Here is a 24,437-nt window from a genome sequence, read left to right on the forward strand (position 1 = left end):
CTCAGCTGACAATCTAACAGAGCAGGTGGGGTAATACAGGAGAAAGTGTTCCTTCACATTCCTTGGTCCCATAGAGAAAGAACAGGGTTAGATTGCCATCTTTCTCCCAACAAAGATCTTGTTAGGAGAACCAGAGAGGTTTCTGTGCCATAACCAAGTCTGGAGCCAGACTGAAACGAGGTTCAGTAATGAGTTGCCCAGGAGACCCCATCTTTGGTACATCTATTCAAGCACCGAGCCCCAAAAGAGGCTATTAGTGACTGGACAACAGTCGTCCGAGGCCTAAGAAGGTTTTTAAGGAGATGTGCTGCTGCTGCTGCTGCTGCCGCCTCCTTAAAGGCTGCTGGGGCTGCTGCTCCCTTTTTCATGTAGACGTTAATTACCTCCTGGATCCAGAGTCAGTCCTCTTCTCCTAGGTTTAGTCCTCCATAGACAAGGGCTGAGTACACAAGCAGTAAGCCTGATTTATCCTGAAGCAACAGCAGTTGAAACAGATCCCCACCCCGAAATTAGACACAATGCTTTAATGACATCCCCAGATGGCTCTTAGAAAGTAGGACTTGAGATCTGATCAATAGGAGTGATTTTATCTTTGAAATGTCTGGCAAAGTCGTCACAGCAGGCCTCCCAAAGGCTCTTGGATTCCTCCCCCTGGGCCGAAGCTGGAGAAAGCAAAGCTACTCAGAAAAGCTTTGTTGGACAGCTTTCTAAAGGTTCAGTGGTGGTAAAGCATTGCTTTTTTGTCACCTTCACCACAGATTGGGTCCCTCATTGTGTTTGATTGTCTTCTCCACTAGCCTTTCACTCTAGAAGCGTTTCGGAAAACCAGGATGTTGCATAGCTGGATTCTCAAGTGGATACAACTGGATAGTCCTATGCAGTCCTTTGCATGCATTCTTGGGAGTATATCTCATCTGAACTCAGTGGGACTTACCTCTAAGTAACCATACATGGCTTCAGCCTGTAAAACACATTGGTTGTTAACAAAGGCGTTTTAAATAGCTGCCTTTTTTAATAACAAGCTAAGCTAACCTAAAAGGGGCTGTTTCTTGTTCTGTCCTTCTAAAGCAGTGTTTCCCACCCTTGGGTCCCCAGATGTTGTTGGACTACAACTCCCATCACGCCTACCTAGCAGGACCAGTGGTCAGGGATGATGGGAGTTGTAGCCCAACAACGGATGGGGACTCAAGTTTGAGAAACACTGTTCTGATTTTTTTTAACCTGCTGTTTTCATTAGGATCCCCACCAAAGAGAGCGAGAAATATCTAGTCACATCTAGTATTATTATTTTGCTTCTCAGTTTAGACTAGCAGTTTGGAAGCTCCAGCCCACCATGACCTCCCTGCCTTCCTCTCCCGTTTTTTCAGTTTGGAATGTCTGCTTCTACTATTTAGCAAAGGCTTAACACATATAAACCCCAATTAATATGCAACTAAGCTAGAAACAGTTGTCACCATTTTGGGGGTAATGTGTTTGGCATAAGTTAATTGCATTGCATAGAATTTCTGAATTTCTTGGGTGAAATAAAATCACCACCTATGCCTTGCTAATCTTTACTTCGCTTTGCAGGATGATCACAAACTCAGCCTGGATGAACTTCATCGGAAATATGGTACAGATCTCAGCCGGGTAAGGTGGCCAGCTATGGAGTGCCCCCCCCCGCCCCCCAATTCTGGTTTGCAATAACATTCTAAAGAGCCCTCCTGGTGAAAAAGAAATTTCTTCATGCTTAATGTTTTAGTCACCATTTGAATGCACCTAGTCTTTCCACACTGGACTGTCCCACTCAAAAGTTCTTACCTCCCCATTTCCTGAATGGTTTCTGAGATTTAGCAGTTGTTTGCCTCACTGCCATTTACATTCTGCTATAATTTTTTTTAAAGAGCCATGGGATTTCTTGAACGATGCTGGAAAATTGTGCTGGGGCTGTTTCATGCTTGGAAGAGATAGAATAATGCAAGCTTGATTAAAGGGCTGTGGTCTTTAATCTCTTCAATTTCACTTTTTAAAAAGCCACCTGCAATTAAACGGGGCTCATCCTTTCATTTTTAAAAAGTTACCATATTTTTCTGTGTATAAGATGCCCGCATGTATAAGACGCCCCCTATTTTGGGGCGACTCCAAATTAAGAAAACACCTCTCAGCACTACCTGTGTATAAGACGAGCCCCAATTTTAAACCTTTTTTTTTTTTTTGGTAAAAAACCTAGTCTTATACACGGGAAAAATACGGTATTAGTGTTAGAATGTATCTGGCTATGTCATACCGGTGGCGACCATTTCACGCAGGGGTTGCTTTCCTGGCCCCTAAGCACAGCGCACAGAGGCGGAGCATGTAGATGTGTGCCCCATCTTGTTACACCCCCCCCCCATTCCACCTTCTTCCTGGTCCAAAAGAACCCGCTCATCAGCAATCACGCATCAGTTGGACATGCCAAAAATGGTTGCCACCTGTACTTGTAGTAGGCCATTGAAATCAATGGACCAGTTAGTCATGACTGATTTTAGTCCATTGATAGCAGTGAGTCTGCTCTTGAGTATGATGTAGCTGGATTCAACCCTTCCAGGATCAGTAATTATTAAAAAAACTGCTGGTGACTGGCGCCATCTTGGCAATGGCATTTCCCTTACACTCTCACAAGAACGTCTGTTTTAAGATGGCACCTGCATATACCAGGGTTGCCAACGCTGCCTTCCACTAGTTGTATTGTCACCAGCCCCAGACAGCATGGCTAATGGTCTGGGATGTTGGAAGCCATAGGACTTTTGCTGGTCCGTGTTAGCTGCTCATGAAAATATACACAAACCATTTAAAGGCAAGCTATGCTCTGCCTCCTTCGGTTGTTTTGTCCTTTGCAAATTTAGGAAGTGTTAATTGATTGGATGACAGCTCTACTTGGAAGTCTCTCAAAGTGGAGCAAATCCATCTCTAATAAGGGAAGAAGCTAGCTAGCTTTTTAGGAAAGGCCAGCAAGAGAGAGATGGCCTATTGGCGGTGGTGGTGATTGCATTTCAGAAACCATCAGTAGTTGGAATGGAAAGCCTGCTTTGATGTTCCTTAGGGAGATGCTGTAATATGTCTCTTCTTCCACCACCTCTGTGTTCAGGGTCTGACTCCTGCACGCGCCCAAGAGATCTTGGCTCGGGATGGCCCCAACTCGCTCACTCCGCCTCCCACCACCCCAGAATGGGTTAAATTCTGTCGGCAGCTATTTGGGGGCTTCTCGCTTCTGCTGTGGATTGGAGCTATTCTTTGTTTTCTGGCATATGGTATCCAAGCAGCGACAGAGGAAGAACCAAATAATGATAATGTGAGTTAATAAATGTGTGTGGGGGGGGGGGGGGGAGAGAGAGAGAGAGAGAGAGAGAGAGAGAGAATGAATGAATGAATGAATGAATGAATATGAATTGGGGAGGCTTCACTGTGGCATTAAGCTGCATGGCAGGCTTGACTTGAATCTAAACCGTATGACCCAATTCAGACATAACTGGAGGTATTGATTCCCATCATGTGAATGAGCTTGTAGTAAGCTTTTAAATTCTTGGTTTGTGTTATTTAGCATGTTTCCCCATTATGTCTGATCCAATATTTGCCTTTCATAGTTCCATTGTTTTCTAACAATGTTGTTTCTAACGCCTTAACTGGTGTTACGGCCTACTTTATTTCAAACACTTCTGCTAAAGTGATCTACCAGTGGCAGTCTGCATCATGTTGCTGGTCTTTTTTTTCCTGTGATCTGGAAAATGCTTTGTACTTCCTCTTGTTTTTCCTTTTTCCCTTTTGTTTATTCCTCCACCATCACCTTATTATCCGGGTTATGGGGCAGGATGAGACATACTGCTGACAAAGTGACTGACTTGCCCCCCATGCTGAATACAACTAATGTTATGACCCCAGGCCCACTGTTTGGGAATTGAAGGATTTGTTACTCAAAAAAAACCATGGGTTCTCGCCTAAAACTAATGCAGTGTGTGCATCTCTTTGCAGTTGTACCTTGGGGTTGTTCTTTCTGCTGTCGTCATCATAACTGGCTGCTTCTCTTACTATCAAGAAGCCAAGAGTTCGAAGATCATGGAGTCCTTCAAGAACATGGTGCCTCAGGTATGTAAGCGCTGCTTGTTCAGCTTTTGGTGGTTGTTGTTGTTGATACATCTGTCTCGAGACACGGGTAGGCAAAGGGCTGATCCAGCGCATGGGTGCTGGCAGGTGTAAAGTTGAAAGTTGTGTTGTTTCTTCTTCTTGCAGCAAGCTCTGGTGATCCGGAATGGGGAGAAGATGAGCATCAATGCTGAAGGGGTGGTTGTTGGCGACCTGGTGGAGGTGAAGGGAGGGGACAGAGTCCCAGCTGATCTGAGGATTATTTCAGCTCATGGTTGTAAGGTATGTATGAGCATGCAGTGAGGCTTAAGGGACCGAGGTGCAGCCTGCAGAGTAACCAATTTCTCGTGCATTTGCTCAACAACATGCTTCCTCGCACAGGTGGACAACTCATCCCTCACGGGTGAATCGGAGCCCCAGACCAGGTCTCCAGACTTCACAAATGAGAATCCACTGGAGACTAGAAATATCGCTTTCTTCTCTACCAACTGTGTTGAAGGTAATACCCACTTTGGAATTTATGATCAAATGAACCAGCAGAGCATTGAAGTGTGAGGAATTCTAGAAGTGATGGGTACTTCAGAACAAGGGAAGCTCTTGATTAGCTGCCTTTTCTGTTGGCCCATGATGCTGATAGATGATAATTTGTGCGGCCAAAAACCTCAACATAGTTGCTTGCGTTTGTGTTCTCTCAGAACAGTGATCACTTTCAGACAAAGGGAAGCCCAACTCCAGCCATATCTGAGCCAGAATCGGAGAATGATCACATTTCTGCCCAAGCTGCCCCCAATATTTTCGTAGCCACATTTGTTTTGTCATCCGCTTGTCAAGAAGGTGCAGCATCTTGCCCTTTGGGGAGTAGGGGGTAGGCGAAGGTGACATGGGTGAGTGTCTGGAGGCGGTTGGAAGATGGATGGTGGCTAACAGAATGAGGTTGAATCCTGACAAGACAGAAGTACTGTTTTGGGGGGACAGGGGGCGGGCAGGTGGGGGGGGCTCCCGTGTCCTGAATGGGGTACCTGTGCCCCTGAAGGACCAGGTACGCAGCCTGGGAGTCATTCTGGACTCACAGCTGTCCATGGAGGCGCAGGTCAACTCTGTGTCCAGAATGGGTGTCTACCAGCTCCATCAGGTATGAGGCCGAGACCCTATCTGCCCGCAGACTGTCTCGACAGAGTGGTGCATGCTCTAGTTACCTCCCACTTGGACTACTTCAATGCGCTCTATGTGGGGCTACCTTTGAATATGACTCAGAAACTACAACTAATCCAGAATGCGGCAGCTAGATGGGGACTGAGAGTGGCTGCCAAGACCACATAATGCACGTCCTGAAAGACCTACATTGGCTCCCAGCACATTTCTGAGCACAATTCAAAGTGTTGGTGCTGACCTCTAAAGCCCTAAATGTCCTTGGCCCAGTATACCTGAAGGAGCGTCTCCACCCCCATCATTCAGCCCGGATGCTGAGGTCCAGCTCCGAGGGCCTTCTAGCAGTTCCCTCACTGCAAGAAGTGAGGTTACAAGGAACCAGGCAGAGGGCCTTCTTGGTAGTGGCACCAACCCTGTGAAAAGCCCTCCCATCAGATGTCAAGGAAATAAACAACTATCTGACTTTTAAAAGACATCTGAAGGCAGCCCTGTATCAGGAAATTTTTAATGTCTGATGTTTTATGATATTTTATGTGCTGTAAGCTGCCCAGAGTAGCTGGGGAAACCCAGCCAGATGAGCAGGGTAATAATAATAATAATATATATATTTTTTAATTGTGGGTAGTAGCTGCCAGCTGCTTTATGAAGCTGTGCGCAGTGAAGCTTCTCAAACAGCGTCTTTTCTAAGAAAGATTACTTGGTAAAGTTCCTCTTGTGAAAACCCGTGTGCCACCATTCATGATGAGAGTGGGAGTATCTAGTTTGCTTACATCAAACTTACAATGCCACCTTGACATGCAGAACTGCCTTTACACAGAGTGAGCAAATACATGTTGTTTTTCCCACGCCCGCAGACTTGGCTGCTAAAACTTTGCCACTGTTTTCCAGGCACGGCCCGTGGTGTCGTCATCAACACTGGCGATCGTACGGTCATGGGCCGCATTGCTTCGTTGGCTTCCGGACTGGAAGGGGGGCAGACGCCCATTTCTATTGAGATTGAGCACTTCATCCACATCATCACTGGCGTGGCCGTCTTCCTTGGCGTTTCCTTCTTCATCCTCTCTCTGATCCTTGAGTACACTTGGCTGGAGGCGGTTATCTTCCTCATTGGCATCATCGTGGCCAACGTCCCCGAGGGGCTGCTCGCTACTGTCACAGTAAGTCAGTGCTGATATCTGTATGATGCCCAGCTCTGCCTCTCTTTAAAATCAGAACCAGTGAAGGTCCTGTGTGAGTGCCTGGAGGCAGTTGGAGGATGGATGGCGGCTAACAGATTGAGGTTGAATCCTGTCAAAACAGAAGTACTGTTTTTGGGGGACAGGAGGCTGGCAGGTGTGGAGGACTCCCTGGTCCTGAATGGGGTAACTGTGCCCCTGAAGGACCAGGTGCGCAGCCTGGGAGTCATTCTGGACTCACAGCTGTCCATGGAGGCGCAGGTTAATTCTGTGTCCAGAATGGGTGTCTACCAGCTCCATCTGGTACGCAGGCTGAGACCCTATCTGCCCGCAGACTGTCTCGCCAGAGTGGTGCATGCTCTAGTTATCTCTCGCTTGGACTACTGCAATGCAATCTACGTGGGGCTACCTTTGAAGGTGACCCGGAAACTGCAATTAATCCAGAATGCGGCAGCTAGACTGGTGACTGGGAGCGGCCGCTGAGACCACATAACACTGGTCTTGAAAGACCTACACTGGCTCCCAGTACGTTTCCGAGCACAATTCAAAGTGCTGGTGTTGACCTTTAAAGCCCTAAACGGCCTCGGCCCAGTATACCTGAAGGAGCATCTCCACCTCCATCGTTCTGCCCGGACGCTGAGGTCCAGCTCCGAGGACCTTCTGGCGGTTCCCTCACTGCAAGAAGTGAGGTTACAAGGAACCAGGCAGAGGGTCTTCTCGGTAGTGATGCCCGCCCTGTGGAACGCCCTCCCAGCAGATGTCTAGGAAATAAACAACTACCAGACTTTCAGAAGACATCTGAAGACAGCCCTCTTTAGGGAAGCTTTTAATGTTTAATAAATTATTGTATTTTAATATTCTGTTGGAAGCCACCCAGAGTGGCTGGAGAAACCCAGCCGAATGGGCAGGGTATAAATAAATTATTATTATTATTATTATTATTATTATTATTATTATTATTATTAGTGGGAACTGCTGCAGAGATGGGCGGCCACATGCCTTCCAGAGCCAATTTGCCCCTCTTCCTTGGCAGTTGAATGCAAGCCTTTCTCTTTGTCATTCTCCAGGTTTGTCTGACATTAACTGCCAAGCGCATGGCCCGCAAGAATTGTCTGGTGAAGAACCTGGAAGCTGTGGAAACTCTGGGCTCCACCTCGACCATCTGCTCTGACAAAACTGGCACCTTGACTCAGAACCGCATGACGGTTGCTCACATGTGGTTTGATAACCAAATCCATGAGGCCGACACCACAGAAAACCAAAGTGGTAAGCTGGCTGCTCTCTCCATCAAATACATAAGCTCTGTGGTACGGCTGCCTCTTGCTGGTAGTCAAAACACGTAAATCAGCATGCCCCCCCCCCCAAAAAAAAGTGTTAATAAGGCTCTACAACAGAAGCTCTTACCATTGCATGAAATCGTTTCTGTGTTCCCAGTGTAGCCAAGGAGAAACACATTCAAAGACTGACTGAAGGAGCATTCATGGCTGTGTAATCACAAGAAAGCTGGATTCTAGATTAATTTACTGTGTTTAGAAAGCCCATGCTGCCTTTGAAAAAATTAATAAAAACCAGCCGTTATTCCGCACACTCTCTATATAATATACCCAGAAGTCCTGAGATTCATGCTTCAGTTAGTGGCATCTCCCAGGCTGGGCCTAAGCTGCCACTTTAGTACTGTACGGACCGTCCATAATTGCCAGCATGCACAGGAGATTTGCACAGTTGTTGTATGCACGAAGTCATACTTGGTGACAAATGGGGCTGGGGGTTAATGGGACAAAGCCAATAAATCTGGTTTTGTGTCTGACAACATCCCTGCTGCTTCCCACCTCCACAGGTGCCTCTTTCGACAAGACGTCTCCCACCTGGACGGCTTTATCCAAGGTGGCTGGACTCTGCAACCGGGCTGTGTTTCAGGCCGGCCAAGAAAACGTTCCCATTCTGAAGGTGAGTTCATCCCCCGGCTTAACCACAGGGGCTGCTCACTGCTTCCGCTTGACCCTCCGTGTGAAAGCATCACGAAAGAGGATGCAGTCTGGGGGGTAACAGGCTTTTGCCAAGGCAGCACCTCCAGGGCCAGAATGGCAACCTTTCTTTATTCTCAAGTTGTCAGTGGACATTTCTGTGGATTCTTCTTTGGCCCAGAATCACTGGATTGCTGTAAGGAAAAGAAAGTAAACTGAAGGAAGCCTACGCTAACTTAGGAATAGAAAAAACGTAATAGTGCAGAAGTGTGATTTAAATAATCCTGTACAATCTGTGCTTGTCATACTGATCAGTCTGTGAGACATCTGACAACATCCTCTCCTTTTTATTTTCTTTTGCAATTCTGGGCAAGCAGCAAGGCCAGGAAATTATTATCATCATCATTATCAAGCTGCTGGTCTGTGTTAACCTTGCTTATGCAGGCCTGGTTTTAGGTATAGGTCAGGGCCAAACTTGGCCCTCCAGCTGTTTTGGGACTACAACTCCCATCATCCCTAACTAACAGGAGCAGTGGTCAGGGATGATGGGAATCGTAGTCCCAAAACAGCTGGAGAGCCAAGTTTGGCCATCGCTGGATAGCTGTTCTTTTTACCAGCAGAGCAAATTTAACTTATTTCTGAGTATCTCCAGTTTATTTCCCTGACGGGCAGCAGCTGTGCTCAATATCTTCTGTTGTGTCATCATTTTGGAAGTAGCCCCTTCCGCTAAAAAGGTTGTATCCCTATTGAAGAGAAACCTGGTGAGAGGCCTGTGTCTCAGTGGTGTAGCCTGTGCTTTGCATACTCCCAAATTCTGTCCCCAGCAGCATCTCCTGATGGGGCCAGGGAAAGTATTCTGTCTGACTTATCAACGCTCCTCACTTTCCATGTAGATAATACTGAGCCAGAAGGACCAAAGTGCTGACTGTGTGTAAAGCAACTTCCTCCTTTTTGGCCACTGGGTTACCTTAAAGAATGGGGAAATCGGAAAGGAGGGAGGTTCATCTTCAAGGGCTTCATCATCTACTCACTGTGAACCCCTGTCTTGTTTCTCAGAGGTCAGTGGCAGGGGATGCCTCTGAATCTGCGCTGCTCAAATGCATTGAACTGTGCTGTGGGTCAGTCAAGGAGCTGCGAGAGAAAAACCCCAAGGTGGTGGAGATACCGTTCAACTCGACCAACAAATACCAGGTAAGAACCGGGTATTCACAAAACGCCCACCACATTTCACGTAAACTGTAGCTGTTATATCAAATGTAGCAACTTTTCACTTTGGGCTAATGTCACGAACTGGCCAGATGCAGAGGAGTGGGGGGCGGGAGGCACCAGCTGGGGAACCCCCAAGGGAAGAAGGCGTCACTGCCCCAGGGTATTGGTGGTGGCATGGCGAGTGCTCAGAGGGAGAAGACTGGGAAGGAGGTTTGGAAGCTGAAGAGGCAACAGAGTGTAGTGAGCAGGAAGAGGCAGAGAGCAGCCCGGAATGAGAGGCAGCAGAGGACCGGGGCCAAGAGGGAGAGATGAGGCAGGCTGAAAAAGCCAGGGGGCCTCCCCCTCCTGCTGTGTCCAACTCCCCACCTCCCTGGTCTCCCAGAACCCACAGAGGTATGAAGAGGGCAGAATGGAGACCGACAAGGCATCAGTCTCAGATTGCTTGGGAAGAATGCGGGGGGAGGCCCAAGATGTTTTGTTTCTTTGAATGAAGAATTAACTTCACTCATACCTTGTGAGTTACTGCTCCCGACACCTGCCCTGACAGCTAGGTTGGTTCTGTATTTAACTTGAGTGCAGTTTCGTTCCATGCCAGTCAGGTTGTGGCTTTGTCTGAAAGAGCTTTGTAGATGTTTGAGGCTGTGTAGAACTTTGTAGTGCATTCCGAACCACCCTCATAGATGAAACGCTACCCCCGAAATCAATTTTCTAACGCTGTTCAAAAATGCAGCTGTCGATCCACAACAATGCAAACACATCAGAATCGCGGTACCTGCTTGTGATGAAAGGAGCCCCAGAGCGAATCCTGGACCGTTGCAGCACCATCCTGATCCATGGGAAAGAGCAGCCCTTGGATGAAGAAGCTAAAGATGCCTTTCAGAATGCCTACCTTGAGTTGGGAGGCCTGGGGGAGAGAGTGCTAGGTAAGGTCTTCTGTGGACTCTTTCCCAGGTCTGTCTTAGAATAATGTACTTGCTTTAGTACAGCCAAGAAATCACTCTTGAAGCAGAGCAATGCATGCTGGGATCTGTAGCTTGGTATAGATTATGACGTGAAACGTTGGTCAGGTTTTGTTTGTTGTAAGCTTTCAATGCTTGCTGCAGCCTCACATAGAAGGAGAGAATCCGGTTCTCTCTGAATAATACTTTCCACTCGCTTCCCCCAGAGCCCAAACGCCGGATTCCACAAGGGTTTCTCAAGTGTTGTTGGGCATCTTAGCAATCAAAATAGCCCGGCTCCGCACCTGCTCCCCTCATTTGAGAGCACCTGAAATCATTTCCATTGGATTTTTCGGCAGGCTTTTGCCACCTGGCTCTTCCCGATGAGCAGTTCCCAGAAGGCTTCCAGTTCGACACGGATGAAGTCAACTTCCCGGTAGAGAATCTCTGCTTTGTTGGGTTGATTTCCATGATTGACCCTCCTCGCGCTGCTGTGCCTGATGCCGTGGGCAAATGCAGAAGTGCTGGAATAAAGGTAAGCCACTTCTCCCCGTCACTCTAAAATAGTAAATCCACGACACCCAAGAACACAGAAAAGGGGCTTTATTTGTGTGCCGAGGAAGGTTCAGTCCAGGGAAAGCTGTCAACTTCTTTTCCATTTCAAAAGCAAGTGTGAAAACATGGTTGCTGGTGGTGGTCCTACCTCTTGAATAAACTGCTGCAACACTCGCCTCTCTGCTCAGGGACAGTGGCATTCTGAAGGGATGGGTTTCCTCCATCTTGTTTCTAGCTGCCACAGACTGATGTTGCCCCCTTTTGCGTTCCAGGTTATTATGGTGACAGGCGACCATCCAATCACAGCTAAAGCCATTGCCAAGGGTGTTGGCATAATCTCTGAGGGCAACGAGACTGTGGAAGACATTGCTCTTCGCCTCAACATCCCAGTCAGCCAGGTCAACCCCAGGTATTGAGAAGCTGTCTGGTGGAAATGGACCGTAGAGCTTGTCTCAGGGAGGGGGGGGGGTGCCTGCCAGTCGCCTTGTAAATTCCAGAATTTTAACAGCAAGTGTCTGTGTTAAGAGATATGTGAAGAAAACTGGTAAACAGCATGTTGGGTAAGCTGTGTTGCTGCTTCATCTCTCAATTGAGCTGACTTCATCCTTTTATTTTAAATAAAATTATACACACACACACCACTCAGCTACAATCATCTTGCAAGTGGTGTGTAAGAAATACAATACAGAAAACATAAAATTCAGTGAAAATTGTAAAATCAGGCTTTGGTTAAAATGCCTTCTGGAATAATAGTTTTACCTCGGCTCCCAAACGATCAAAAACCAGAAGTGATTGTTCCAGTTTTTAAACATTCTTTTGGAAGTTGAACGTCCTGCTGGACTTCTGCAGGAGCTTCCTGCAGCCAATTGGAAGCCATGCCTTGGAAAGCGAATGGACTTCCAAGGTACGTCAAATAATAAGTCTTCAGAAGGCGCTGGAAGTTCCAACAGAGAGGAGCCCTGCTGAAGTCAGCCAAAAGTTGAGCCCATAATACTTAATAATAACAATTTATTATTTATGCCCCGCCCATCAGTTCCTGATGGATATGAACCATGAATCATCCATGGGGACCACCAACATTGACTCCATATTCCGGCAGGCAGATACAAGGGGTTGGGCAGTCCCTGAGGTGTAAGGCGCCCAGAGTGTTAAGGCACCATGTAGATTTATACTAGAATATTGTATTTTGCCACTTTGGTCTTCCAAGTGGACTCTTCACTAAAACCATGAACATGATCAGCAGCCCAGTCTGGCTGAAAGCGGGCCCACAGTGGAGGGGGGGGGAGCAGGATTTGGTGTAACATTTAGGAGTCCTCAAAGCTGTCTTCTTTTAAATCCCAGGGATGCCAAAGCCTGTGTCATTCATGGCTCCGATTTGAAGGACATGACCAGTGAGCAGCTGGATGATATCCTGAGACACCACACAGAAATAGTCTTTGCCAGAACTTCTCCTCAACAGAAGCTGATCATTGTGGAAGGCTGCCAGCGCCAGGTAAGCCGAGGGGACCCTCATTGAAGCTGATGGTGCTAAACTGGGGTCAGGGGTGAAGCCTGCTGGGGGAAGAAAAGGGGCTATTCCAGCTTAATCTAATGTGTGTGCAGTTTGGATCTGGCAACTGAAGGTCCTTTTCCTTCCCCTCTTCTCCTTCCAGGGTGCCATTGTAGCTGTCACAGGAGATGGTGTGAATGACTCCCCTGCTTTGAAGAAGGCAGACATTGGCGTTGCTATGGGTATCGCTGGGTCTGATGTCTCCAAACAGGCAGCTGACATGATTCTGCTGGATGACAACTTTGCCTCCATTGTTACTGGGGTCGAGGAAGGTGAGTCCCTCATCCCTGTGGGTGGTTTGGTGCCCTGAATGCAAGGAGCAGAACACTTCGCTTGCCTTCCTCCCATCCCAAGTCAGATTCCAGGTCTCCAAGAACTTTCAGTACCTGGAGCTCCGCATTGGTGTGTGTGTGTGTGTGTGTGTGCGTGTGCGTGTGCTGAAAGCTTCCTTGGACTTGAATGCTGGCCAGCAAAGTGGAACTAGTTCCTGCTCCTCAGCACTAGATTATTTTTTGCTTTCAGTTAAGTTTAGTCTGCTGAGGTGATTTCTTTCCGATCTACACCAGTGTGAAATGAAACCTGCTGCCTATGTGGCTTGTGTGGACGTTAGTCCTGGGTACCTTGTGAAGACGGTCCTTTTCTTCCCCTTTCCTTTGTCTCAGGCCGCCTGATTTTTGATAACCTGAAGAAGTCAATTGCTTACACCTTGACCAGTAACATCCCTGAAATCACGCCTTTCCTCATCTTCATCATTGCAAACATTCCCCTGCCTCTGGGTACAGTCACCATCCTGTGTATTGACTTGGGGACTGATATGGTTAGTAAGTCATCTTTTTATTTATTTCTGCCATAAATAAGGTTTTGGTTCTGACCTGTAAAGCCCTAAACAACTTGAAGAAGCCAAGTTACTTGAAGGCGCATACTCCTCCCTATTGCTCTAGTCGATCATTGCAATCAACTAACCACAGAACTGTAGAGTTGGAAGGGACCATGACGATCATCTAGTCCAACCCTCTGCAATGCAGAATATTTTTTCACCCAACGTGGGATTCGAATCCATGACCCTGACATTAACAGCCTCATCCCCTGCCTGTCCCAGATGAGGCTGTCTTAGTACTGCAGCCTGTGGAGATCTGGTTATCAATGCAGAGCAGGGGATTGAGTCCAATCTGGATGTTATATTTCTAAAATGTATTGTTCACTGCCTTGAGACTGACTTGGTAGGCGGTGTAGTTTATTATTTGTTAAAACTTTGGTAGCACTTTTGCACCCAATAGCCTGCATCCTTCCTGAGGTGTTTGTTCATATTGCACAGGTCTTCTAAAATGCTTCCTTAGGAAGACTGATTTTCCCCCTCTCCCCAAACCCCTTGTATTTTTATCATTATTTTGGTATGGGCAAGACAGATTCATGCAGGAAATGAAACTTGTGAAGTTATATCTAATACTCTCTCCCTCCAAAGGTTCCTGCCATCTCTCTGGCATATGAGCAGGCAGAAAGCGACATCATGAAGAGACAGCCCAGAAACCCCAAGACAGACAAACTGGTGAATGAAAGGTTGATCAGCATGGCTTACGGTCAGATCGGTAAGGAAAGCAGTTGGCTGGTGCAGAGGTGGACTGACTGCAGCTTGCATACGGTGGAATTTGGCCCTTCCGTATTGTTGGAAGTTGTTTGAGGGGTTCATACAGTTGAGGCGCATGAAATCTTCCTACATGTGGGAGAAGTGTGAGGTCCAACTTTTGGCACAGTACAACGGAGGGCTTGGGGTGTGGACCTGCAGCTGAACCTTTCCCCTGTGCCATTTCTGGCAGTGTGTGGACAATCACTGTATCCTGAGCAAGGCAGGAAAGGGAGCAGAGGAGGGCATAGTCAAAACTGGAAAGAGGTTTTTTCAGTGGGGAGGGACCCTCACACACCACCTGCTACTGGGAGGTGGCTGCCTTGTGTAATCTTACTTTAGCCAATTAGGAGCTTAAAATATACAGTCCTACCTTGGTTGTCGAAGATAATCCATTCTGGAAGCCTGTTCGACTCCCAAAAACATTCAACAACCAAGGTGCTGCTTCCGATTGGTTGCAGGAGCTTCCTGCACACAGTTGGAAGCAGATGTTCAGCTTCCAAAGAATGTTTGCAAACCGGAACACACACACTCCTGGGTTTGCAGCGTTCGAGAGCCAAAGCATTCGACTCCCAAGGCGTTCAGCTTCCGAGGTATGGTTGTATAATGTGGGAGGAGGGAGGGTGGAATCACATAGAGCTTCAAACTTCCTGGTAGTCTTAACTTACACAGTTCAGAAGTGTTAATTTAGAAGCAGCTGGCTCCTCTACAGCTGGTCCTCAAGTGCAGAGGATGATGAAGAAAGCAGTCATGGCCAGAAATTTAGAAGGTGTGCATTCTTGTGCTGCAGACTGGTGGGGCACAGCGACGTCTCAGTTGAGAATGGGGGATAGCTGACGTAGCCTTTGTGTGCTCTGCCAACATTGAGAGCATCAGAACAGTAGCTCAGTGCAAGTGCAACTGGAGCTTTTGTAGCACAGGTGTGGCTTCACTCTCTTACCTTGAAGATTGGCTGAAAGGAGGCCTCCGCATCTGTGTCCCAGGTGTTTCTTAATTCAAAGCGTTGTTTTCTAGCAGTTGCCCAGGGTGAACTAATTCCCCTTCTTCCCTTGCATAGGAATGATCCAGGCCTTGGGAGGCTTCTTCACCTACTTCGTGATCCTTGCAGAGAACGGCTTCTTGCCCTCCACCTTGCTGGGGATTAGAGTGTCGTGGGATGATCGGTGGATCAATGATGTGGAGGATAGTTACGGACAGCAGTGGGTGAGTTTTCAGAGCTTAAGAGGACTGTTAAAGAGTTACGTTAGCTGCACTATGGATGGCCACAAGTAGGAAGGACAAAGTTTGAAAACAGTCTCTTTTCTGCTTTAATCCCTCAGACTTACGAGCAAAGGAAAATTGTGGAATTCACTTGCCACACAGCTTTCTTCGTCAGCATCGTGGTGGTGCAGTGGGCAGACTTGGTTATCTGCAAGACCAGAAGGAATTCTGTTTTCCAGCAAGGAATGAAGTGAGTCGTGGGTTGCCAACAACCCCCCTTTCTCAGCGGCTAGTTTTTGTGTGTTGGCTTTTGAGCCTTTCGGGAGAGACAAAAATAGATGGAGATTAAAATGGGAATCGCTCTGTGCTGCCGATGCTGAACGCAGTTTGTGCCAGATTTCATGTGAAATGGAAACCAGGTTGCCAAACAGAGCCAGTGTTGTAGTGGTTGGTGTGTTGGTCTAGGACCTGAGAGACCAGGCTTCAAATCCCTAAGCAGCCATGTCTCCCTGGGGGACACTGGGTCAGAGTCACTGACTTTCAGCCTTATCAGGGAGTACACCTGGTTCTGCCCTTCTCTTTTTTCCTATCACAACAAACCCCGCAGGGTAGAATCATAGAATAGAATCATAGAATCATAGAGTTGGAAGAGACCACAAGGGCCATCCAGTCCAACCCCCTGCCAAGCAGGAAACTCAGAGCACTCCTGACATATGGTTGTCAAGGTAGGCTTACCTTAGAGCAGTGTTTCCCAAACCTGGATCTCCAGCTGGTTTTGGACTACAACTCCCATCATCCCTAGCTAGCAGGACCAGTGGTGAGAGATGATGGGAATTGTAGTCCAAAAGGAAAAAAAGCTTGCAGACCCAAGTTTGGGAAACACTGCCTTAGAGGAAAGGGTGAAAAAAGTAAGCGCAAAGTGTAAATATAAAAACTTGAGCCCTGTAGCTTGTGCTCATTTCCACTCGGAAACCAGGGTTGTGAATAAAGGTTACCTCTTCGAGGGCTAACTTTCCTTAAAACTTCCACAGGAACAAGATCTTGATATTTGGTCTCTTTGAAGAAACTGCCCTGGCAGCTTTCCTCTCTTACTGCCCCGGAATGGATGTTGCTTTGAGGATGTATCCTCTCAAGTGAGTAGTAAATCAGCTGCCTGAAGCCGATCATTATCTAAGCTTTCCCTCTCTTGCTGTGGTTGGTCTTGCTGTAATTTCTACCACTCTTAATTCCTTGACTGAATCATTTTTGTTTTTAAAGAGCTGGGATTATCCTAAATTGTACGTTAGCACTTGTTTGTGAAGACTTCATCTAAACCTCATACAAGTATATATTAAAACTGGAATTCTTATCTTGCAGACCAACCTGGTGGTTCTGTGCCTTCCCCTACTCTCTCCTCATCTTTGTGTATGATGAAGTGAGAAAACTCATCATCAGACGCAGCCCTGGAGGTAAGAGTCTGCTGTCTGGCAACGTTATTATTGCGTGGTGTGAATACATTGTGTGGTGGTGGTCTGGCAGCGTGAGGGGGGCTGTTACATGAGGCACTCAAAGTAATTTAGCATTAGCCAGTAAGCAGTACAGTCCATACATGGATGCTGCAAGCATTTTTACAATTTTGGAGGGGTCCATTGGGTGGATTAAATGTGGATTCCGCTACCTTATTTCATAGCTCTGCCAAGATGGAGAAAAAGCCCTCAAGGTGATGTTTTGGGGCTTGGATTGTAGGCATAATAGTTCACAACTATTAACATTGGTCAGAGGCATTAGATAGAATAGGTTAACTTTTTGCATCTGATGTTGAGGACATGCAGCAAACTTGAGAAAGAAGAAACCCAGCTTGATGTGGATCTTTTTTCCTTCTTTCTCTCTAGGCTGGGTGGAAAAGGAAACCTACTACTAGAATACTACTGGCCAGATTTGGTTGCACTCTTGACACTTTTCCGCTGTGTGAGCTTCTGGAATGCAGGAAGATGGAACCCTTGTAGGGGGTGGAAGCGATTGGCCGAGGGCTAGAAGAAGCATGGAATGGGGGAGGGATGGGAGTGCCCACCAGAGTCCAGGGGTGAGAGTGGAAGGCGGGAGTAGTTTTTAAATGTGCCTTTTTGTTTTTGTAAGAAACAATGAGATTTTATATCTGGACTTTTACAAATAAAGATGGATCATAAGAGGATGTTTGTGTCTTTGCTCCTGGTAATTGTGCACATGTGCAGAACGGGTGCTGCGGCAGCCAGCATGGGACACATTCGTTAAGAAGCCGAGGCTTCGGGCAAAACCACTGAAAGGGGTGGCCCAAAACTCTGACACACGTTGCCTGTTTTGGTGTCGTCATCTGCATAACAGTATACGTGCGTTTTGGAAACAAGTGATCCTGACCATATTCAGTCAAACCTCGGTTGTCAGAACGTAATCCGTTCCAGAAGCCCATTTGGCTTCCAAAATGTTTGACAGCCGAGGCGCTGGCTTCCAAGTGGTTGCAGAAACTTCCTGCACACAAGCGGAAGCCGTGTCGGACGTTCAGCTTCCAAGAAAGGTTCAAAAACCGGAACATTGACTTCCGGGTTTTCAGCGTTTGGGAGCCGAAATGTTCCAAAACGGAGGCGTTTTGGAGCCGAGGTTTGACACTAATCAAATTCATGTCTGTCTAGGTAAAGTCTGTCCCCTGTTTTGCCTTTCTTTTTGCCTGGAGGTGTTCCTTGAGCTGCTGCCGCCCTGTTCTCTTGAAAATCCTGGTGAGGTTGGCTCTTCTGCCTTCCGTGTCCCCTTTTCCTCATTGACGGGGCACATCGAAATGAGCCAGGAGAAAAAGCAGGGATTGGGAAGAATGTAGACGGATAGGAAGAGTGCAGATTGGCCCATGCCCATGAGATTTCCCTTACTCACATGCTCAGATAGGGATCAGTGACTCGCTCCTCTTAGATGCTAAGGATACACTTGCAAATGCCAAACTTGGGTTCTGGTTTGGAATGAAACCAGGGCGCACAGAAAAATAAGACAGTGGTTCCTGCACAGCTGGGAAACTGGGCAGAAGTAGATTAGTTTGTAAAATTAAAGCAGGAAAGAATTCTCCAAAATGGCCCAGCAGATCTGTGAGTTCACAGGACATTGAGAAGGGGGAAAACAGAGTTGTGTTGTAATTCCCAGTTGATTAATTGGGGGGGGGGGGTTGGTGTGGCAGAGAGAAGAATGAGTGCCCCCCCCCCCAGGTTGCACTGTGTGAAGGATTTGGAAGGAGAAAGGGGAAACTTCCCTCTGCTCATTTTCCTGAAACCCCTTCCTTCTCCCCTGTAGAGCATTCAGAGGTTTTGTTTCCATGTATGGCATGGGTAGGCAATCTCTCTTCATCCTGAGAAACGCAATGCACGCTGATTGTGAGAGGGCCAGAGCCAAGAGAAGCAGGCGGCAGATTGGGTTTGACTTTCCGCTTTTTACAGCAGGCTGCATTCCGTCTGGGCAAACTTCCAGAGATTCCTCCACCCCCTTGGTCCTTATCTCTCCATTGTGCATCCTGGCAAGGGAGAGGTATTATCACAGCACTTGAAGAGGCCACAGCCTGGCTAGAGTACAAAGGTCCCCCCAGTCTGAGATTTCCATCCCAGCTGTGTTTGGGGGGGCAGGTACATGTCGCTCACAAGGAAGAGTCACCCATGCTGCTACATGGCTGCTCTTGCAGGCTGGTTAGAGCCTTAAACAGGAGATCCTGAACCGTGTGTTCATCAAAACATTCAGTCATACCTTGGAAGTCAAGCAGAATCCGTTATGGAAGTCTATTCAACTTCCAAAACGTTCAGAAACCAAAGCGTGGCTTCTGATTGGCTGCAGGAAGCTCCTGCGGCCAATTGGAATCCCCATTGGATGTTTGGCTTCCAAAAATAGTTCGCAAACTGGAACTGTCACTTCTGGGTTTGCAGCATTCGGGAACCAAAACGTTTGAGAACTAAGCTGTTCAAAAACCAAGGTACGTTTTTAATTGATTTTCAAGTATAACAAAACCAAGAAAGCAACAATAACAGTATTTCCAACCCACTCCTCTCCCCAAAGTATGGAGACAGGGGGAAAAAAATACATTGGAATTGAGACTTTGAAAGCAACGCCATGCAAGGAGAATAGAGCAAATAAAAGAGTTGTTCCACAGGGTCCCGCGAGAAGCCGGTGGATGGAAGAAGCAGTGTGCAGTAGATGCATATTCAGTAAAACTGGACCATGCAGTAGAAAGTTTCATAGAATAGTAGAACTGGAAGGGACCTTGAGGATCATCTAGTCCAGTGTTTCCCAACCTTGGGCCTCCAGATCTTTTTGGCCTACAACTCCCATCATCCCTAGCTAGCAAGACCAGTGGTCAGGGATGATGGGAATTGTAGTTCAAAAACAGCTGGAGGCCCAAGGTTGGGAAACGCTGATCTAGTCCAATCCCCTGTAGTGCAGGAATATTCAGCTGTCCAATATGGGGATCGAACCTGCAACCTTGGCATTATAAGCACTACACACTAACCAGATGAGCTTTCCTTTTTCTCATCCAGTCTTCTTACTGCTCAAGATGGTTAGCATCAGCAAGAGTTCCTCCACCTTTAGAACATCGCAGCCAGGCACAGAACAGCAGGTGGAAAAAGTGTGTAAGGTTTGTGTGGTTTTGTCCCCAAGAACAGCCTTTCAGCTGCCCCTGGGGAAAAGGGGGAGGTAATGCCAAGACCCTTGCCAATCAGAAGGTCGGCGTTCGAATCCCCGCGACGGGGTGAGCTCCCGTTGCTCAGTCCCTGCTCCTGCCCACCTATCAGTTTGAAAGCACATCAAAGTGCAAGTAGATAAATAGGTACCGCTCCGGCAGGAAGGTAAACGGCGTTTCCGTGTGCTGCTCTGGTTCACCAGAAGTGGCTTAGTCATGCTGGTCACATGACCCAGAAGCTGTCTGCGGACAAACGCCGGCTCCCTCAGCCTATAGAGCGGGATGAGCACTGCAACCCTAGAGTCGTCTGCAACTGGACCCTAACAGTCAGGGGTACCTTTACCTTTAATGCCAGGACCAGCCCAAGACATTCTGGCACGTGAGGCAAATTACAAAATGGCACCAGCCCCAGCCAGAGAAGGAAGGGCTGAGTGGAGACTTCCATTGGGAACAAGCAGGAATGGGGGGAAACGAATCAACTTTACCTGATGGTTCAAGTGGGAATCAAAGGTTGTTGTGGGCAGGGTGGGGAACAGCCCTGCTCTGAACCTTATCAGGTGGGGGCAGAGCTCAGGAGACCCCCGAGGGCAGCCCCCGCCATTTCATCCCTAGAGATGGGAGGCAACTAGCGGTGACTTCTGTTTGCCAAGAGGCCGCTGCAGAGGTGGCATGGAAGCAGCAGATCTGGCCTCAGGTATGCCGCAGCAGCTGTTGCCACCACAGCAACAGCCTCTTGGAGGCCGGAACTGCTGCCCCTGCAGATCCTGCCGCCTGAGGCAGTTGCCTCACCTCGCCTCATGGGTGGGCCGGCCCTGGCCAGCGAAGGTAGCAGCACGCTGCTGTCTCTCACCCTTACTACCTCATCAGCAGGAGGTGGGCTTCTCCACTCTACATCACACCGCTTTCCATGTCTCGGCGCACATTGGGCCCCTTGACAGGTGCTCTAGGTGAATTCTTCCTACACAGACCTCCTTTGAGGTAAGGAGGGGTGAGCTCAGGCAGGCCCTGCTATTAGCAAAGTGCTAATTCAAGGTTAAGTGCAAACAAACCCTCCTGTCCTTTTGGACTTTATAGTTGCCCGCTTACAGTAGGCCGATCTCTCCCCCCCCCCCCTTGGAATCTGACCCCTTCTGTTGCCTCCATTAGCTATCTTGAATTACTAAGCAATTTAGGGCTGGATTTCCAAAGCTGCCTTGAGTTCTCTTCCAACTTCCTTTTGCAGATTTAAAAAAGGTTATGTTTTATGCCTGTTTTTATATGAAATCGTGCTTTTAAAATTGTTTATTGCCTTGAATAGCATGAGTCAGAAACCTCTAAATAAATAGTGAGGTGTGTTTTTTCTTTTTCTTTTGCAAGCACCAATACCTTTCAATAGCTGTATTTGCTTGCTAACTGGTTAGAGAGTTATGACTGATCGGGAGGGGGGGAGTGGTGTGGGCGTCATTTTGCCTCCATGTGTATGGCATTTACATACATACAGCATCTACAGATCTATGGGAGAAGCTGTAACTTAGAAGAAACCTAGGGATGACTGTCAAAAGAAAATTTTCAAATAGCATTCCCAATATCTCCCCAAAAGGCTATAAGTTAAGATGTGGGGAAAAGTGAGGAAAAGCTCAAAGGAATCACAGAATCACGAGAAGACACTTTCTGTATACAGTGGTGCCTCTGTTCTCAAACGAAATCCGTTCTGGAAGCCTGTTTGGCTTCCGAAACTTTCGAAAACCGAGGCACGGCTTCCCATTGGTTGCAAGAGCTGCTTGCACCCAGTAGAAGCTGCATTGCACATTGGGGTTCCGAAAAACATTTGAACACGGAAGCATTTACTTCCGGGTCTTTGGCCTTTGAGAACTGAAACGTACGACAACGGAGGCGTTCCGGAACCAAGGTTCCACTGTATCTTCACTGGGAATCGGCCCACGCATCTCTGAGACCCAGAGCATTTTGGAATCCTTCCGTCTTTTTGCCTGGTGCTGAGCCTTGAATAATTGCAGAGCAGGAAGCCAAGGCCAGCTGATCTCTGCTGGGTCAGACTCTCGCCCACGAGCTCATAGGCAGCCCTTTGTTCCTGCTAGGTGGACAAAGGCCTCTGTTCTTTTCCTTACCTCCGTCAAGCTGTTCATTGACATGCCGCAAGAGTACATTTTAGAAGAATAAATCAATTATGGATCAGATGACTTGGCCTCCTGCTCCGCGCCACCTCCTTCCTGCGTGAAGCATGCTCTCCCCCGCCCAGCCCCAGCCTGGCCCTGGCTGTGCACTGAGCTGGCAAGTAACAGATATCAGGACTGACCTCCTCAGAGGAACACAAAGCCAAGGCCTATCTGGGCTTGTTATCATCCAGCAGGCTGCTGCCGCCTGCTCAGAGCTGCAACCGGAGGCAGGTGACAAGCGCGGAGCTGATACCAGATTCAAGGTATCACGGTACCTTCCAGGGGATCGTGTGCCGAACTCCGAGCACATGAAATGTGAATCCGAGCAAAGGAAACTCTGCTTAACTTCGGTATTGAGTTTCTTCCCAATCTCAGCAGACAAAGAGGGAACCGAGTGTACACTGCCAGGGCAATCCACGTCTCTTTGCTTTATATAAGGCGGCTGCAGGCTGACATTAATGTGGAGCTATCCCTGAGTCCCAGTGATTTCAACTCAGCACCAGCGCGAGATTTCAGATTTGTTCGCACCGTAGATTCATGTGAACGCATTATGAGACCCACAGTTTTATTTTCCCTTCCTAAGAGGGAATTCAACTTCTACCGTAGCTGCAAATGTTTTTTGGAAGCCGAAAGTCCAACGCAGCCAATTGGAAGCTGTGCTTTGGTTTTCGAACGGTTCTGGGAGTCAAACAGACTCCCAGAACGGATTAAATTCAAGAACCAAGGTACCACTGTGTGTGTGTGTCCTGATGTGCATCACTTTATACTTGTTTATGCTGAATTGCATTCATTCATTCATTCCTTATATGTTTACAAAGGTGCGTCTATACCGCTAAATCGCAAAACATCGAAGTGATTTACAACATTGAATAAATAACTTCGGTATTGAGTTTCTTCCCAATCTCAGCAGACAAAGAGGGAACCGAGTATACACTGCCAGGGCAATCCACGTCTCTTTGCTTTATATAAGGCGGCTGCAGGCTGACATTAATGTGGAGCTATCCCTGAGTCCCAGTGATTTCAACTCAGCACCAGCGCAAGATTTCAGATTTGTTCGCACCGTAGATTCATGTGAACGCATTATGAGACCCACAGTTTTATTTTCCCTTCCTAAGAGGGAATTCAACTTCTACCGTAGCTGCAAATGTTTTTGGGAAGCCGAAAGTCCAACGCAGCCAATTGGAAGCTGTGCTTTGGTTTTCGAACGGTTCTGGGAGTCAAACAGACTCCCAGAACGGATTAAATTCAAGAACCAAGGTACCACTGTGTGTGTGTGTCCTGATGTGCATCACTTTATACTTGTTTACGCTGAATTGCATTCATTCATTCATTCCTTATATGTTTACAAAGGTGCGTCTATACCGCTAAATCGCAAAACATCGAAGTGATTTACAACATTGAATAAATGAAACCATACAAAGAGAGCATAAAAAAATAAAAACAATTTAAAAACAAGCATCACTAAACCGCTGTGGGAGATATGCTCTTAATTCCCTGCAAAGGCCTGGTAGAATCAAAAAGTTTTCAGCAGGCCTTTAAAAGTTAGCGCAGAAGGCACTAAGTCTGGACCTCTGTTAGCAGAGCATTTCACAGGAATGGGTTGATGACACTAAAGCAGAATTTCCCAAACTTGGGTCTCCTGTTTTTGGACTACAATTCCCATCATCCCTGACCACTGGTCCTGCTAGCTAGGGGTGATGGGAGTTGTAGTCCGAAAACAGCTGGAGACACAAGTTTGGGAAACGCTGCATTAAAGGCTCAGTTTCTCTCTTTTACAGAAGACGGTGAGGGTCCTCAAACCAGATGGCTTTAAAAGAGCATCAGAAAACTTCCTGGAGGAAAGGGCCATTGATGTCTCCCAGCCGTGATGGCTCTGCTTTGCCTTCCCGGTCAGAGGCAGTAATGCTTCTGAACACCAGTTGCTGGAAATCCCAAGAGGGGAGGACGCTCTTGTGCTCTGATCCTGCTTCTGGGATTCCCACAAACATCTGGTTGGCTGCTGTGAAAGCAGGATGCTGGATTAGACGGCCATTGACCTGAGCCAGCAGGCACTTCTTAGGTAATAATAATAATAATAATAATAATAATAATAATAATAATAATATATTATTTATACCCCGCCCATTGGGCTGGGCTTCCCCAGCCATTCTGGGCGGCTTCCAACAA

General features: G+C 47.4%; 1 protein-coding gene across 1 annotated transcript in view; it reads left to right on the plus strand.

The window, feature by feature from the left end:
- Nucleotides 1-17,628, plus strand: part of ATP1A1 (ATPase Na+/K+ transporting subunit alpha 1) — a 31,458-nt gene extending 13,830 nt beyond the window's left edge. Inside the window, exons 3-23 of the mRNA XM_079960238.1 lie at nt 1,570-1,629; nt 3,107-3,310; nt 3,988-4,101; nt 4,246-4,380; nt 4,480-4,597; nt 6,136-6,404; nt 7,490-7,688; nt 8,260-8,369; nt 9,443-9,577; nt 10,326-10,518; nt 10,893-11,068; nt 11,361-11,497; nt 12,430-12,580; nt 12,741-12,909; nt 13,300-13,454; nt 14,100-14,223; nt 15,316-15,461; nt 15,578-15,708; nt 16,490-16,591; nt 16,815-16,906; nt 17,330-17,628. Coding sequence (XP_079816364.1) covers nt 1,570-1,629; nt 3,107-3,310; nt 3,988-4,101; nt 4,246-4,380; nt 4,480-4,597; nt 6,136-6,404; nt 7,490-7,688; nt 8,260-8,369; nt 9,443-9,577; nt 10,326-10,518; nt 10,893-11,068; nt 11,361-11,497; nt 12,430-12,580; nt 12,741-12,909; nt 13,300-13,454; nt 14,100-14,223; nt 15,316-15,461; nt 15,578-15,708; nt 16,490-16,591; nt 16,815-16,906; nt 17,330-17,358 — 2,949 coding nt within the window. The 3' untranslated portion in view covers nt 17,359-17,628. The remainder of the gene's footprint in view (nt 1-1,569; nt 1,630-3,106; nt 3,311-3,987; nt 4,102-4,245; nt 4,381-4,479; nt 4,598-6,135; nt 6,405-7,489; nt 7,689-8,259; nt 8,370-9,442; nt 9,578-10,325; nt 10,519-10,892; nt 11,069-11,360; nt 11,498-12,429; nt 12,581-12,740; nt 12,910-13,299; nt 13,455-14,099; nt 14,224-15,315; nt 15,462-15,577; nt 15,709-16,489; nt 16,592-16,814; nt 16,907-17,329) is intronic.
- Nucleotides 17,629-24,437: the final 6,809 nt, after the last annotated feature.

The sequence above is a fragment of the Podarcis cretensis genome (genome assembly GCF_951804945.1).
Source record: "Podarcis cretensis genome assembly, chromosome: 17".
NCBI lineage: Eukaryota > Metazoa > Chordata > Lepidosauria > Squamata > Lacertidae > Podarcis > Podarcis cretensis.